A 15962-nucleotide genomic window follows, 5' to 3' on the forward strand; every position below is an offset into this window, starting at 1 on the left:
ATTACAATGAAAGCTCAACAGATTAGTGCATGCAGCTCAGCACAGAAAACCTCTAAGTCAGACCTATGAATCCATCCTCAATGATCTGAGCATTCCGTTACCTGATAGACAAGGAAATTACTGCAGAGATTAAAATTTAAGGTCACCATGCGTCTGAATTTTCTGTAAATGATATTCAAGTAAATTATAGACTTCAGTACTGGAGAAGACCTCACCACTGAATATCTTACCAAATTAACACTTCCAAGCATTTTATAGAAAACCGATGTGTTGTGATTTGTTTTTTCTTTCACTTTCTATCTCTCTCTTGGGGATGTTGTAGTCATTTTGTCAGTATGGGATTAGATCTTTTGCTAATTTACACAAGGCCATCTGATGCTTGGGAAACAATATGAGGAAATATGAGCAAGCATCAAGAAGGGTTAGTTGTTCCCATTAAAGAAAGGGAAGGTCTGGTGTGAATACAGAGTAAATGGGAAGAAACAGGCAACTGGTAACAGTTTGCACAAAGTCAAACGTAAAGTATCTTACTGCTTTCTGCACTGGTAATGTGGAAACAGGAGCAGAGACTCTTTCTATCTCAGCAAACAAGGGCAACATTGACTTATCTTTTGCAAGTTCTAATCAGAGCTGGCAGGCTCTCACATGCATGGACACTGGGTAGAAGAGGCTGGGAAATAAGGGAACCGTGTGCTACTGAAGACTTGTTTGTGTCAGCAGGAAGAGACCTTGAGGGACCGAGCTATGTTAATGATTCAACGAGACGTTTACCAAGAGTTTAGACTTTAACAGAAAAGATCCTTAAACACATGTGTGTATAATCAAATCAGTTTGCAAAGCAATTAAGACCCAAACTTCACTCATTTGCTTCTGTCGGGTTACCTTTGCAGACGCATCTGAAGATTTTTCGTGGACCATAAAATAATTCAAGTGCAGGCCGTTAGAAGACTTCTGATCTCTTTCAAGGCAGGTTGTGTGTGAACTGGATCACTACTCAAAACTGAGGGGCTTTGATTCCACTGAATTCATCTCACCCATACTAGCATGGATTCAGAAGAAACAAGAACATCATAATATCTCCATTCTCAGAGTATTCTAGCCAAATGTTTTTGGTGGAGACCAAGCTAGTTTATTGTACCTGCTAAGGTACATTTATCTCCTGACATAAACAGAAGCCAAAGAAGGCCTGTTTAAAACGCACTTTTGAAGACAGAAAGGAGTACAGAGCGGTAGAGTATCCTTCACATGCCAAATACATTTTTTTTTTTGCCAAGGCATTCACTGTTATCTGAAGGGTGGAGAACTTAACAACAGTTTTCAGACTTTCACTCCTTTCTCAATTACTTGGGTTGAACCACTGCCAGCTGAAATGCTAAACCTTGACAACAAGGACACCCGAGCAGTGCCCTGCATCTCCTCCCTCCACATCGCTCAGCCAGATTTCTCTCCTCTGTTTTGCTGCCTGTCAGGCAGGGAGGGCAGGGCATCGCCCGAGGCCAGAGCCACCAATAAAAGCCTCCCTGGAGGACTTCTGCCTGCTCCAGTGGAGAGCGGCTGCCACCCATTGCCATCTCCCTGCTGCCACCAGCTCCTGCGCTCAACACTCCCTGCGCTCCTCTGCGTCCCGCGTCGGACACAGATTAACCACAGCCCTCTGGCGACCGTTCCACACCAGGACTCCCCACGCTCCCTGCAGCTGCCCAGGCGGGCTCTGGTTCCACGGCTGGGAGATTTCGCAACACAGGGCTTTGGTCAGACAGACGGCAGCTTCCCTCCAGCCTGCTGCACAAACAGCAACAGCTCTGCTAACAGAGACCTCATGGCCACTTCGGGAAAAGTAAGGACAACTCGTCTCCCTTCTTCTTTCCTCAGAGAGCCTGTTCTTGGGGAATACTCTGCAAATGGCTCAGCCTGTGCACCTCTACTGCACACCCTCTTTCCTTTAACGCTACTCCACTAACCCCTCCAAACTCCTCCAGTCACACAGCCTTCTGCTTTCATACAACCGCACATGTCAGCACCTTCCTTACGCAGCGCCCTCCTGTTCTGCCCAGCAGCTTGGGAATGAAAACGCTGAATGATTCCATCCTGACCAACACCCTCCTGCTCAGCCCCGCTGTGTGTTTCCGCACTGGCAGGGAAATGCAGCTCTTCAGAGGTGCAGCCTTGCAGCCACTCCACTCCTGCAATTCAACTCTTTCCTTGCCAAAACCGCTTTCTAGCTGAAAGCTGAATTTTCTGAACATCAAACCAGCTCTGGGGCTTGGAGATGCCATACACAAATCACCCCTTTGGCAAGGGAAAGAATCATCCAGCTTCCAGACAGACAGGGACCATCCATAACCTGTCTTGGGGCCCTCAGTCCTTTAGCTTACCAGACCAAGAGCAAAGCTCCTAACAGGCATTTCCCTGGTACTAAAAGTGCTGCTCCTCTGGCCTGAAGATACAGCAGCACCACGCACATTGCTGTCAAATCTATGCAGTATACTTGAATCTCTTCCCTTAGGGGATATTTTCCCTGTCACCTCCCAAAGTCAGCAGCATAACCCTCTCTGTTGTTTCCAGGTCATCAGATGCAGAGCTGCTGTTGCCTGGGCTGCGGGCAAACCCCTCTCTGTTGAGGAGGTGGAGGTTGCACCTCCAAAGGCAGGTGAAGTCCGTATCAAGGTAAAAATGCATTCCATTTTTTTTTTTCCTGTCTTGTCAGAATTGCTGTTCCTGTGGGTTATACCTGTCAGGGATCTGTCCCCACCTGTAAGCCATAATAGTCCAGAGCAGCACTGTGAAAAGTCCTTCCACAAATCGGGTTAAACAGATGCCAGAGCGTTTCTAGAGCTCAACTGCTCTTTCTTCTCCAAACAGATGGTAGCCACTGGCATCTGTCGCACAGATGACCACGTTGTCGAAGGTTCCATTGCTAATGTGGAATTTCCAGTTATCCCAGGCCACGAAGGAGCTGGCATTGTGGAAAGCATTGGAGAAGGAGTGACCTCTCTGAAACCAGGTAGAACACACACACACCCAGGAGTGAGCTCTTAAAGCGGATGATGTTGCCCCGAGTTCAGAAATTCAACCACCTTGCTCCTGCATCAGTGGCTCAAAACCTGAGTGCACACTGGTTGCACTGGGCTGTCTCACGCACATTCCTGCTCTATTCCCCATGCACACAAGCGCTTCCTCAGGACAGAGAGAGCAGAGGGTTCCTGGTGCAATGCTGCCATTGGAAAGCTCTGCAGAGGCTCCAACAGGCAGCACCCCAGAGCCTGATGAGCAAGCAGCACCTAACAGGGATCTGCTTTGTTGCAGGAGACAAAGTCATCCCCCTCGGTATTCCTAATTGTGGGGAATGCACCTACTGCCTGAACCCTGAATCCAACTACTGTGTGAAGTTCCAGTGAGTCTGCTTCTCCCTCCCCTCTACTCAAATGGGGTCAGCTGTCTCTCAACCAGTCTGACACCTCCACGCGTGCTTTACTTGAGAAAAACAATTAATGACACAAAACTGGGAGGAGTGGCTGACACGCCAGAAGGCTGTGCTGCCATCCAGCGAGACCTGGAGACTTGGGTGGGGAAAGATTTAATGAAATATAACAAGGGCAAGTGTAGAGTCTTGCATCTGGGCAGTAACACCCCCAGGTTCCAGTATAAGTTGAGGAATGACCTGCTGGAGAACAGTGTAGGGGAAAGGGATCTGGGGGTCCTGGAGGCCAGCAGCGTGACCATGAGCCAGTACTATGCCCTGGTGTCCAGGAAGGCCAATGGTACCTGGGGTGTATTAGAAGGAGAGTGGTCAGTAGGTCAGAGAGGTTCTTCTGCCCCTCTGCCCTGGTGAGACCACACCTGGAATATTGTGTCCAGTTGTGGACCCTCAGTTCCAGAAGGACAGGGAACTGCTGGAGAGAGTCCAGCGAAGAGCAACAAACATGCTGAAGGGAGTGGAGCATCTTCCTTGTGAGGAAAGGCTGAGGGACCTGAGGCTCTTGAGCTTGGAGAAGAAGACATTGAGGGGTGACCTCATCATGGTTATAAATAGGGAAAGTGTGAGTGTCAGGAGGATGGAGCCAGGCTCTTCTTGGTGACAACCAATGATAGAACATGGGGTAATGGATACAAACTGGAACACAAGAGGTTCCACTTAAATAAGAGAAGAAACTTCTTCCCAGTAAGGGTGACAGAGCCTGGAACAGGCTGCCCAGGGGGTTGTGGAATCTCCTTCTCTGGACATATTCAAAACTCGCCTGGACAGCTTCCTGTGTAACCTCATCCGGGTGTCCCTACTCCAGCAGGGGGATTGAACTAGATCATCTTTTGAGGTCCTTTCCAATCCCTGACATTCTTTGATGCTGAGAAATGCATGTGCCTCCCAACAGCTTCTCAGAACCGCAGAACCTGATGCCTGACAAGACCAGCCGGTTCACTTGCAAAGGGAAACAGATTCACCACTTCGTGTGGATCAGCACCTTTGCAGAATACACCGTGACACCCGAGTACGCTGTTGCCAAGATAGATTCTGCTGCACCCCTGGACAAGGTCTGCTTGCTCGGCTGTGGGTTTTCCACCGGCTACGGGGCTGCCATCAACACTGCCAAGGTTGGTATTCAGGCATGTCGAGCATCAGCCCCATTGCTGCCCTAGCACCACCCCCAGCCCTGTGTGACAGAAACCTCCTGTTCACGCTGGAGATTCACAGGGCCTCTGTTGTGCAGGTAAAGCCAGGCTCCACCTGCGCTGTCTTTGGCCTCGGAGGAGTTGGCCTCTCTGTTGTCATGGGCTGCAAGGTGGCTGGAGCTTCCCGCATCATTGCCATTGATATTAACAAGGACAAGTTTGCCAAGGCCAAGGAGCTGGGAGCCACCGACTGCATCAATCCTCAGGACTTCAACAAGCCCATCCAGGAGGTGGTCACTGAGATGACCGGCCATGGCGTGGACTACTCCTTTGAGGCCGTTGGGCGTGTGGATACCATTGTAGGTGGCATTTCAGCACATGTCCCCTCTTCCACATCATTAATGGGCTCCCGCCAGGGCAAAGTTCAGCCCTGCAGGCAGTTCCCTGCCCGCTGCCTGCACTACAGGACACCCCTTTGCTCAGAAAGACCGCCTGTGGGCTTTGGGAGAAAATGATGTACCAATCTTAAAACAGGCACTGAGCTCAGCACGTCTGCTCTGCCAGGGAGCCAGTGTGTTCACATTACAAGGAGGGGCAGACAGTCGCACGAAAGAACACTTGTCTGACAAACTCATCAGCACGTTCTCTAATTAATTTGCCTGTCCCATTAGATTGCTGCCCTGGCCTCCTGCAATATGAACACTGGTGTCTGCGTGATGGTTGGGGTAGCGCCTTCTGATGCAGTGATTCCTGTTGATCCTCTGCTTCTGCTGACGGGGCGTACATGGAAGGGGAGTGTATTCGGAGGTAGGAAACTCAAGACAACAATTTAGATATTTCAGTCTTTTCCTTTCACAGTAATTTCCAGTTCACAGTATCACTGAATGGTTTGGTTTGGAAGGGTAATTTGAAGGTCATCTTGTCAGACCTTTCTGCTGTGCACAGGGACATCTTTCACTAAAGCAGGTTACTCAGAGCCTTGTCCAACCTGACCTTGAACGCTTCCAATGATGGCGCATCCACAACTTCTCTGGGCAACCTGATCCAGTGTCTTACTACCTTTGTCGTTAAAAATTATTTTATCCACCAGTATCATCCAGTCTTCCACAGTTTAGCCCCCTCCTCTTAAATTTGATCCACTAAAAGAAATAGGTACCATGCATCACAAGGGCGCAGCCTCAAGTATATTTTACAGGTAGGCACAGCCTGGCAGATGGGACAAGCTCGTGGTCAGCTCTAATATTCTGCTCAGAGGAGAGCTGCTACACTGTTGGCACCAGAAAACTCTACAAACATTACATTATCAGAACAGCGTTTCTCTGATGATTCATGGCGAGTGATTTCTCCTGTTTCTAGGTTTTAAGGCAAGAGATTGTATCCCCAAATTAGTTTCCAGCTATCTGGAGAAGAAATTCAACTCAGACTTGCTGATCACGCACACGCTGCCATTTGCTAAAGTGAACGAGGGATTTGAGCTGTTACGTGCAGGAAAAAGGTGAGATCCTGACCAGCACAAGTGAGGTACAGCACACACCACCTCCACCCAAAATTCAACCTGCCCAACCCCTCTGGCAGGCAGAGCACGCAATGCTCCCTTCTCAGAAAGCATCCGAGACTTTTGAGTCACAGGGCCCACTGTTTGTAAGCACAGGACAGGCAAAGGAGATCGAGGAGTGAGGGGCATCCTTGGCAACAACAGCATAAAAGCCAAAGGAAGGAGGAATGTATCTGGCAGTGGCAGCACAAGACTTTGGGGAGGGACAAGGTGCTTTAGCTCGCGAGGGGTTCCATTCAGCATGTTTGGAAGGCTGCCCCGTTGCTGCACATCACATGCAGCAGAGTTAGGACGGCGCTGGATGAGAAAGGCGCAGCCGGTCCTCAGGCACACCTGCCTGCCCCGCTGCCTGCTCCTGACCACTCCCAGACACAGCACTTGTAACTCCCCTCTTCTTTTCCGTTTTCAGTATTCGCACTGTCCTGCTCTTTTGAAGGACACAACCGTGGGAGGCCGAGCGGAGGGACCAGCACAGCAGACCTCCTCCCTCCTCAGCCAGCACCTCACTTTGTGAATGCAAACGAAGAACTGCCCAACACTGGTGCCGCTGCCAGCTCTCCCTTGCCCAGCCAAGACCCAGGAGGACACCTCTCCGAAGAAAATGCTTTTAGCAATAAAGGGCTTCAGTCAAACTTGTCCCATGCAGTGCACTCCATCAACAGAGTCCCACGGGGCAGGAGGAGCTCTTCCTCATACCACGGGCCCTTCCATCACACCCCTTGTCCCAGCAGCGAACAACTGCCTTTGCTCCCTGCACTACTGTTGCTTCCCACCTTTACCCACCTTACACATTTATGCCTACATGTCTCAGTCCCCATCTCACCTGAGTGAATGCTGCAACCTCAACCATAGTACAGCAGGGAAATGGCAGCTGCTGCTGTTCTCTGCTCTCACTCCTGGGTCCACAATAGTATTTGCTGCATGATGTTATCCTCAGGACAAAGCTGACACTCCAGCTCTTCTCAAATAAACATGAGGTTTTCATATCAAATTACTTTGCCCTACTGTCTCCTAATTCTTGCTTCTTGAATTCATGTTTGATATATTTTTAGATCTTCTCGCTTCCTCACCTCTCTGGTGTCTTTTCTCCTAATCCAGTTTTATTCTTGACAACAACATCAGAGAAATTTACAGACTAGAATCAGGAAGAGAAATTTCAAGTGCATTTATGTCCCACAATACGTAAATATAGGTGCTAGAGGTACTATACATAGACTTGCAGGCAGTAAAGAGCAAAATGCCTCCTCACATGGCAGGAGTGCAATTCTATAGGAGCTCCCAGGATCACAACCAGCCTGGCAACTCAGTTTATTGTATGCACAAAAGGAATGCAAGAATATGATCCTTACAGGTCTCTTCCGGCTTGAGATATTCTAGGATTCTATGACACCATGGATTCAAAATTAGGAAGTGCTGTAAAATTCCTATTCTCTATTTTATCACATTTGTTTTCCTTCAGCCATTCTCCTTCACTAGGGTGAATAGAATTGACTGTACATGTTTAATAGACCTTTATCAATATTTTTGTTATACCTCTTCAAAGTATACTACGTCAGGATGGATCTAACTCTCTCATTCCTTACCTCATTTGCCTTCTCCCGCTTCTATTTTGTATAAGATATTGTTGTCCCAATGGAAATTAAAGCAACATGGCACCTTAGAAAATAGTAGATTATCAGTCTTGCTAGCAAATGCAAAGCCATAGCTGCTAGGATATAATCTACTTTGTTCTTCGCAATAGAAATGCAAAGATTATCTCTGAAACCGGTGCCTGGTTACACTGAAGACATAAACTTAACGCTGAGGCATTAATAAGGCATGAATCTCTGCCTTTGCCTTTTAATTACAAATTGAAGGGTTTAAAGTACTGAAGGCAGGGGATGAGATAAGATTTGTACTTAGTCCTCCTAAGTGCATTTCAGAGTCTATTCCACAAAGCGATTTCTGACAGGAATGCAGACACCAAGGGGCCACAGCACTGACTAGGGAGACAAAGACCAAGACCTGGAGGCCTGTGTCCATCTGTACAAACATCTCAACCAACAGATCAGTTATTAAAACTTATCTGACACATGAACACATAGAGCAAGTCAGGATACGAAATATTGTTGAATGTAGATATACACTACCTGTCATTAAAAAGCTACTCATTAAATCCATGCCTGCTGACATACAAGTTTGATTTTATTTTCCCTCTATTAATCGGATAAGAAAAAAAATCCTTTCCTAAGGTGCACACAAAGCCACACAGAAACAGGATCCCAGCATCAACTCCCCCCGACATCCACATCCATTCCAAATGTTTTGCAGAGATGCCAGCTCCCCATAGCCCTTCACAACTGCGAGCAGGGAGTCAGCAGTTCCAAAATCTGTGTTGTCTTCACGTCACTGTTGGGTTTGGCACTTTGACAGAGGAGAGCAACACATGGATGTTTAAGGAAAAATAATATGACACATTTGAGAGACCTTTTCACAACCATTTTGTAGACTACAAGCTCAACAGCAGAGACTGGACAAGTCCTAAGAGGCAGGGAATACCAGTACATGTAGCACCGTTTACGTTTATGTCCTTATGTGTGAGACCAAAACATAAGCCATATGTATTAATGTTATCTAGGAGGCAACTGAATGATTACATTACCCGTCACAGTATTTGTAAAATTTGTTGTTGTAAACTTCAGACACTAGCAACCAGATGGGAAATCAGCCATACAGCATTTGTCCTCTGGAATTGCTCTCCCACTCTTGCACCATGCAGAAAACTGAATAGAAACCAAAACCAACTAAAATAAGGCTCAAAAGTTGTGTAAAGTGGGTCTGTCTGAACAGACTCAAGAATATTTTTGTTTTCAGCTAAGTATTTAACCATCAGTCCACTTTCCAAGTGGAGTGATGATTGCAAAGCACATGAAAGCAACTAATCCTGGAGAAGAACCACATCTTTGCTCCACCAAATCCAGTGAGAGAACTGACAGGGTAAGAGGCATGAAGGACACGTGAATCACCTGATATATTGCAATTGCAGCCTGTATTGAAACAGAGCATTTCGCAGAAGAAGTCTGTCCAGTTCCTCAGGGACATCATTTGATCCTGTCCTGCCCAAACCGCTGTGCAGGATCACACGACTCTGGGCTGCGTGTTGTAGTGAAAGCCTTTGCTGATTTCTTTGAGTTCAGAATGGAAATATACTAAACACATACTCATTTCTCCTAATTTCCGTTCCTTCCTTCTGTATTTGCTGTGTGATCAAAGTTGTACAAAGCCCCAAGTACAGAGAAGCCTAGCAACCACCTAGATCATCAGCAGAAGCAGAAATAACTCCTCTGTCAACAACTACTTAAGTTTTATACCTGTGAATAAGCCCTTTGCATGGACACTTGTAATGCAAACAGCTTTTCCCAGAGATGGCAGTTGCTCTGAGAAGAGAAATACCACCAGCACAGATCTGCCATTTAACTAGTGACAGGTCCGGTGCTTTTCTTCTGTTCAGCAGATATCCCTCAAAACCAGTGGATTGTTGGGGCACATCTTATACAGTATTCGGAGTACCCAGGTTATTAATATTACTGTATCAGTGTATTAGTGCCCAGTGCGGTGGCTATATTTAACTGGGACAGGTACAGAATACTCAGCAACAATTAAGCATTTGAGAGATGTTCTATATTCAATTAATTCCCCGTACTTTCCACTTCCCTGGGCAGCCTGTTCCAATGCCTGACAACCCTTTTGGTGAAGAAGTTTTTCCTAATATCCAATCTAAACCTCCCGTGGTGCAAATTGCAGCCATTTTCTCTTGTCCTTTTGCTTGTCACTTGGCAGAAGAGCCCAACCCTCCATGTTCCAGCCCTGGGGAACACCACGTGAGACTGGCCACATATGCATTTAAGAAAGTGCAGCTCACACAAAATGGAAGCATTTGCATCGAAAGGCAATAAGGGACAGTAGCTAGCACTATATTATTTGAAGCATATACAGAGCAGTAGATAACTTATCATGTAACATTTATACACATTACATGGATGTGCTCTCCTTCTTGCAAATGCTGTTGTGCTTTTAATAGATTTCCAGCACCAAGTCCCACATAATGTTACAGTACAACTGTGCAAAAACGTCCCCAGAGAACACAATTGCCACTGTGAGCAGGTCATTCTGCTAAACAGACCCTTCTTGTGCTCCTGAACATTGGACCTGTAACGCTATAATGCCTTTTGGCCTCTTTTGAGCAATTCTTATCCCAATCCGTAGCCCTTTGCACTTACGAAAAACCCTCAGCACAAAGAGCAATTACACAGCACATCATAAACACACAAAAAGTTATCAAAGATTAACAAATTCCATATTGTCTGCCAAATTACAGTAACTTTTGCACATGGACCTCACTTCACCCTGCTATAAAAGTTACCTGTAATTCTCTTAGCTACTTTTAAAGGATAAAACGATAAGGTCACAGGTAATGAGATAACACCAAAATGACTCGTTAAAAGTTTTGAGTTTTAGCACTGCCCTACCAAGAAAACACTAGAATAAAGGTCTTCTCAGTAAACAATGTTTCCCTAATACCGCGTGTGCGTCTGCACAGCCTTAATTGGATTCCTGTGACAAGTCTCAAAGAAAGTAATGAATTAGCCCTGCAGCTCTGCTTAAATATAAACACATCATAGGTTTGTGCATCTGTCACTTTGTTCAACAGCTAAAGAGTTGAGCTCTGCTCACTCTAGCATTCTAAATGGTTCCTGGTCTCAGACTAGAGCTGGTTGGATCATGAAGGTCCGCAAGGCTAAATTAGGCATGTGGAAACTTTTTTCATTACAAACACCATGAAACCCTGCACAGCAGGCCCAGGAGTGGGACGGGCAGAAGGATGAACTGGCTTTCTGGCATTTCTGACATGCTGGAGTCAAGTTCACATGTGTGACCAGGAAAAACTGATTCTCTTTGCTGGCATTTAACCATATCATATCAATTTGTAACCTCTTTGTCCATCATCTTTCTGTTCCTTTTATAGGCAGTCCTTGGCAGCAGCTCACAGTTGAGTATATGATAAATCTGGTGATTCTAGCTGGTGGCTAAATTACACACGACCGTGTGCATCCAATATTTTAACGTGTGGTATTTCTTTCATGAGCAGCAAGGAAAAGGACGCATCGCTCTTTGCAGTACTTTCCATTATTTAGTTTACCTGTTTCAGCTACAAGTCTACTTTAATAAATTGTACTGCTCAGTTTCCAAAAATAAATTAAGGGTATAAACAAGGAAACAAGGAAAAACTTTTTGCTCTAACTGGCTTTGTTTGCACAAGAACAAATAGGGTAAAGTAGTCTAGAAATCAAAAGAAGACTAATCAGATCAAACGGTTCAACAGAGTCCCACGGGGCAGGAAGAGCTCTTCCTCATGCCATGGGCAGCTCTGTCACAGCTCTTGTTTCAGCAGACAACTGCCTTTGCCCCCCTGGCGAACAGGCTGCCCAGCAGCACTTCCATGCAGCTGGAGCTGCTGCCACACCACAGGGCCACCATTGCCCAGGCAAGAGCTCAGCCACCTGCTAGGGCATGGTACAGTTGCCGGGCTGCATTGCTGAAGCCAGAGATGGGCCCAGGGGATTTGGGAGCTGGGGGTCCAGCCCCGCAACAGCAAGTGCTGCTGCTGCTGCTGCTGACCTTCCTCTTGCCCCATGAACCAGGGCTGGGACACGCAGTAGCCAGGACCAACACAAACCTCTCGGGGCAGCTCCCTGTACACTTAACCATGGGTGATACGTCACATGCGGGGTGCTCATCTTAGCCTGGTCCTCCAACAAGGTCCCTTTCATCAAGTCTCCTATAAATCACCTTATCTAACTCCTCAGTACAAAACAGCGCTGTGAGAACTAGGAGAGCCCAGGGCCCCCACCCTTGCAAAACTGGTTACACATAAGGCAAACAGACGCATCCTTAGAAACCTCCCTGATTCCTGACAAATTCTTCACTTACTATCCAACTGAAACTCAGCACAGAAAACCTCTAAGTCAGACCTATGCATCCATCCCGAATGACCTGAGCATTCCATTGCCTGATAGACAAGGAAAGTATTGTAGAGATTAAAATTTAAGGTCACCATGCGTCTGAATTTTCTGTAAATGACATTGAAGTAAATAACAGACTTCAGTACTGGAGAACGTCTCGCCACTGAATAGCTTACCAAATTAACACTTCCAGGCATTTTACTTAAAACTGATGTGTTGTGATTTGTTTTTTCTTTCACTTTGTATCTCTCTCTTGGGGATGTTGTAGTCATTTTGTCAGTATGGGATTAGATCTTTTGCTAATTTACACAAGGCCATCTGATGCTTGGGAAACAATACGAAGAAATATGAACGAGCAGCAGGAAGGGTTAGTTGTTCCCATTAAAGAAAGGGAAGGTTTGGTAACCTTTAAGTGTGAATACAGAGTAAACAGGAAGAAACAGGCAACTGGTAACAGCTTGCACGAAATCAAACATACAGCATCTTACTGCTTTCTGCACTGGTAACGTGGAAACAGGAGCAGAGGCTCTTTCTATCTCGGCAAAAATAGGCAACATTGACTTATCTTTTGCAAGTACTAATCAGAGCTGGCAGGCTCTCACGTGCATGGGAACTGGGTAGAAGAGGCTGGGAAGTAAGGGGACCTTGGGTTATTGATGGCTTGTTCGTGTCAGCAGGAAGAGACTTTGAGCAGCCCAGCCATGTTATTGATTTGTCAATAAGTTTACCAAGAGATGAGGCTTTAACAGAAAAGATCCTTAAACACGTGTGTGTATAATCAAATCACTTTGCAAAGCAATTAAGACCCAAACTTCACTCATTTGTTCCTGTCGGGTTATCTTTACGTCTGAAGATTTTTACTGGACTATAAAATGATTCTTTTCAAGTGCAGGTTGTTAGAAGACTTCTGATCTCTTAAAAGGCAGGTTGTTGTGTGAAGTGGATCACTACTCAAAACTGAGGGGGTTTAATTCCACTTTATTGATCTCGCCTGTAGTAGCACGGATTCAGCAGAAACAAGCGTAACAGTATCTCCATTCTCAGAGTATTCTAGCCAAACGTTTTTGGTGGAGACCAAGCTAGTTTATTATACCTGCTAAGGTACATTTATCTCCTGACATAAATGGAAGCCCAAGAAGGCCTGTTTAAAACGCACTTTTGAAGACAGAAAGGAGTACAGAGCGGTAAAGTATCCTTCACATGCCAAATACATTTTTTTTTTTGCCAAGGCATTCACTGTTATCTGAAGGGTGGAGAACTTAACAACAGTTTTCAGACTTTCACTCCTTTCTCAATTACTTGGGTTGAACCACTGCCAGCTGAAATGCTAAACCTTGACAACAAGGACACCCGAGCAGTGCCCTGCATCTCCTCCCTCCACATCGCTCAGCCAGATTCCTCTCCTCTGTTTTGCTGCCTGTCAGGCAGGGAGGGCAGGGCACGGTCCGAGGCCAGAGCCACCAATAAAAGCCTCCCTGGAGGACTTCTGCCTGCTCCAGTGGAGAGCGGCTGCCACCCATTGCCATCTCCCTGCTGCCACCAGCTCCTGCGCTCAACACTCCCTGCGCTCCTCTGCGTCCCGCATCGGACACAGATTAACCACAGCCCTCTGGCGACCGTTCCACACCAGGACTCCCCACGCCCCCTGCAGCTGCCCAGGAAGGCTCCTGTTCCACAGTTGGGACATTTCGCAACACAGGGCTTTGGTCAGACAGACGGCAGCTTCCCTCCAGCCAGCCTGCTGCACAAACAGCAACAGCTCTGCTAACAGAGACCTCATGGCCACTTCGGGAAAAGGAAGGACAACTCGTCTCCTTTCTTCTTTCCTCAGAGGGCCTGTTCTTGGGGAATACTCTGCAAATGGCTCAGCCTGTGCACCTCTACTGCACACCCTCTTTCCTTTAACGCTACTCCACTAACCCCTCCAAACTCCTCCAGTCACACAACCTTCTGCTTTCATACAACCGCACATGTCGGTACCTGCCTTAGGCAGTGCCTTCCTCTCCCGTTCTGCCCAGCAGCTCAGGAGTGGAAACGCTGAATTGTTCCGTCCTGACCAACACCCTCCTGCTCAGCCCCGCTGTGTGTTTCCGCACTGGCAGGGAAACACAGCTCTTCAGAGGTGCAGCCTTGCAGCCACTCCACAACAAATCAAAACAGATAATGGTCCTGCATACCACTCTGACAGACTTGCAGCCTTCCTCACCCAGTGGAAGGTACAACACCTGTTTGGAATCCCTTACAATTCTCCTGGCCAAGCAATTATTGAGCGTGTACACCGTACATTAAAAAATCTTTTGTCTGTTTTGAAAAAACAAGGGGGAATTGGTGTGAGCCCAGAAGAGGTATTGATGAAGGCATTGTATGTGCTGAACTGGCTTAATCCTAAAAGTGAAACTGAAATGGAACCGGTTGTTATGCACCATATCAAAAATGTCAAAGATTTTTCCGAAAATGTGCCTTAGGTTAGTGTGTTTAATCCGACAACACAACAATGGGGAGGTCCTATGTCACTAATAACCTGGGGAAGGGGATATGCTTGTGTTTCTACAGGTAACCACAAAAATTCATAGATCCCAGCAAAGTGGGTGAGACCTTGGCTAGCTAACAGAGAAGAAACCGATTGCAGTGATGACAAACCTTAACCTCAGACATGTTATCGCTTTAAGCAACGAATGTAGCCAATGTTGAGAATACCACTTTGTAAAATAGAGCAGCAATTAATTTTTTGTTATTGGACATGTTCACAGTTATGAAGAGTTTGATTGTATGTGTTGTTTGAACTTAAAAGTTTAAAAGATAGAAGATTTGCAGAACAAGAAAATAACAGAAGATATTGGTTTTTTTGGGGTGAATACCTTGTTTGGTTAAAAGGAATATTGAAAACAGGTCTGTTCTTGTTAATTGTAATTGTATTAACCTTAATGTTCTTACCCTGTATTTCACACTGTATTTAAAGCATGATACGACGTATTGTTAATATTAAATAAAAGAGGGGGAGATGTAGTGGTAGAGCCCCCCCTGCCCCAGGGGGATGGGGTTGTTGCCAGCCTGGCTGAGAGGTGAAGCCAGAGACAAAAGAGACTAAAGGAGCACCATTAGAAGGTAATAATGAGGGAGCAATCGCTGGACACATGCGTGCAGAGCGCGTGGACAGCACATGCAGCCTATCATGTTATTGTATGACACGAGTTACAACCAATCACATTGTTGTAAGGCGCGTGGACAGGGCAGCTTTGCTATAAAGCTAGCCCGGTCCGACAATAAAGCGAACTCTGTGAACATCATATTGGTGTGTCAGGTTCTGTGGCTCGCATGGATAAAGCAACAATGGCGCATCCACAACTTCTCTGGGCAACCTGATCCAGTGTCTTACTAGCTTTGTCGTTAAAAACTCTTTTATCCACCAGTATCATCTACTCCTTCACAGTTTAGCCCCATCCTCTTAAATTTCATGCATTACAAGAAATAGGAACCATGCATCACAAGGGTGCAGCCTCAAGTATATTTTACAAGTAGGCACAGCCTGGCAGATGGGACAAGCTCGTGGTCAGCTCTAATATTCTGCTCAGAGGAGAGCTGCTACACTGTTGGCACCAGAAAACTCTACAAACATTACATTATCAGAACAGCGTTTCTCTGATGATTCATGGTGAGTGATTTCTCCTGTTTCTAGGTTTTAAGGCAAGAGATTGTATCCCCAAATTAGTTTCCAGCTATCTGGAGAAGAAATTCAACTCAGACTTGCTGATCACGCACACGCTGCCATTTGCTAAAGTGAACGAGGGATTTGAGCT

General features: G+C 46.3%; 1 protein-coding gene and 1 long non-coding RNA gene across 2 annotated transcripts in view; one reads left to right on the forward strand and one right to left on the reverse strand.

The window, feature by feature from the left end:
• LOC139827857 (uncharacterized) overlaps window positions 1–15962 on the reverse strand; it is a 62361-nt gene that overhangs the window by 7329 nt on the left and 39070 nt on the right. The window lies entirely within an intron of this gene.
• LOC136101137 (alcohol dehydrogenase 1-like) lies at window positions 274–7154 on the forward strand. Its single transcript, XM_065836999.2, has 9 exons — window positions 274–1837; window positions 2566–2667; window positions 2863–3004; window positions 3307–3394; window positions 4371–4590; window positions 4707–4967; window positions 5280–5415; window positions 5965–6103; window positions 6573–7154. Exons 1-9 carry the CDS (start codon window positions 1370–1372, stop codon window positions 6595–6597), a joined length of 1581 nt encoding a protein of 526 aa, XP_065693071.2. The 5' UTR covers window positions 274–1369; the 3' UTR covers window positions 6598–7154.

The sequence above is a fragment of the Patagioenas fasciata genome, chromosome 4 (genome assembly GCF_037038585.1).
Source record: "Patagioenas fasciata isolate bPatFas1 chromosome 4, bPatFas1.hap1, whole genome shotgun sequence".
In the NCBI taxonomy this organism is placed as follows: Eukaryota; Metazoa; Chordata; class Aves; order Columbiformes; family Columbidae; genus Patagioenas; species Patagioenas fasciata.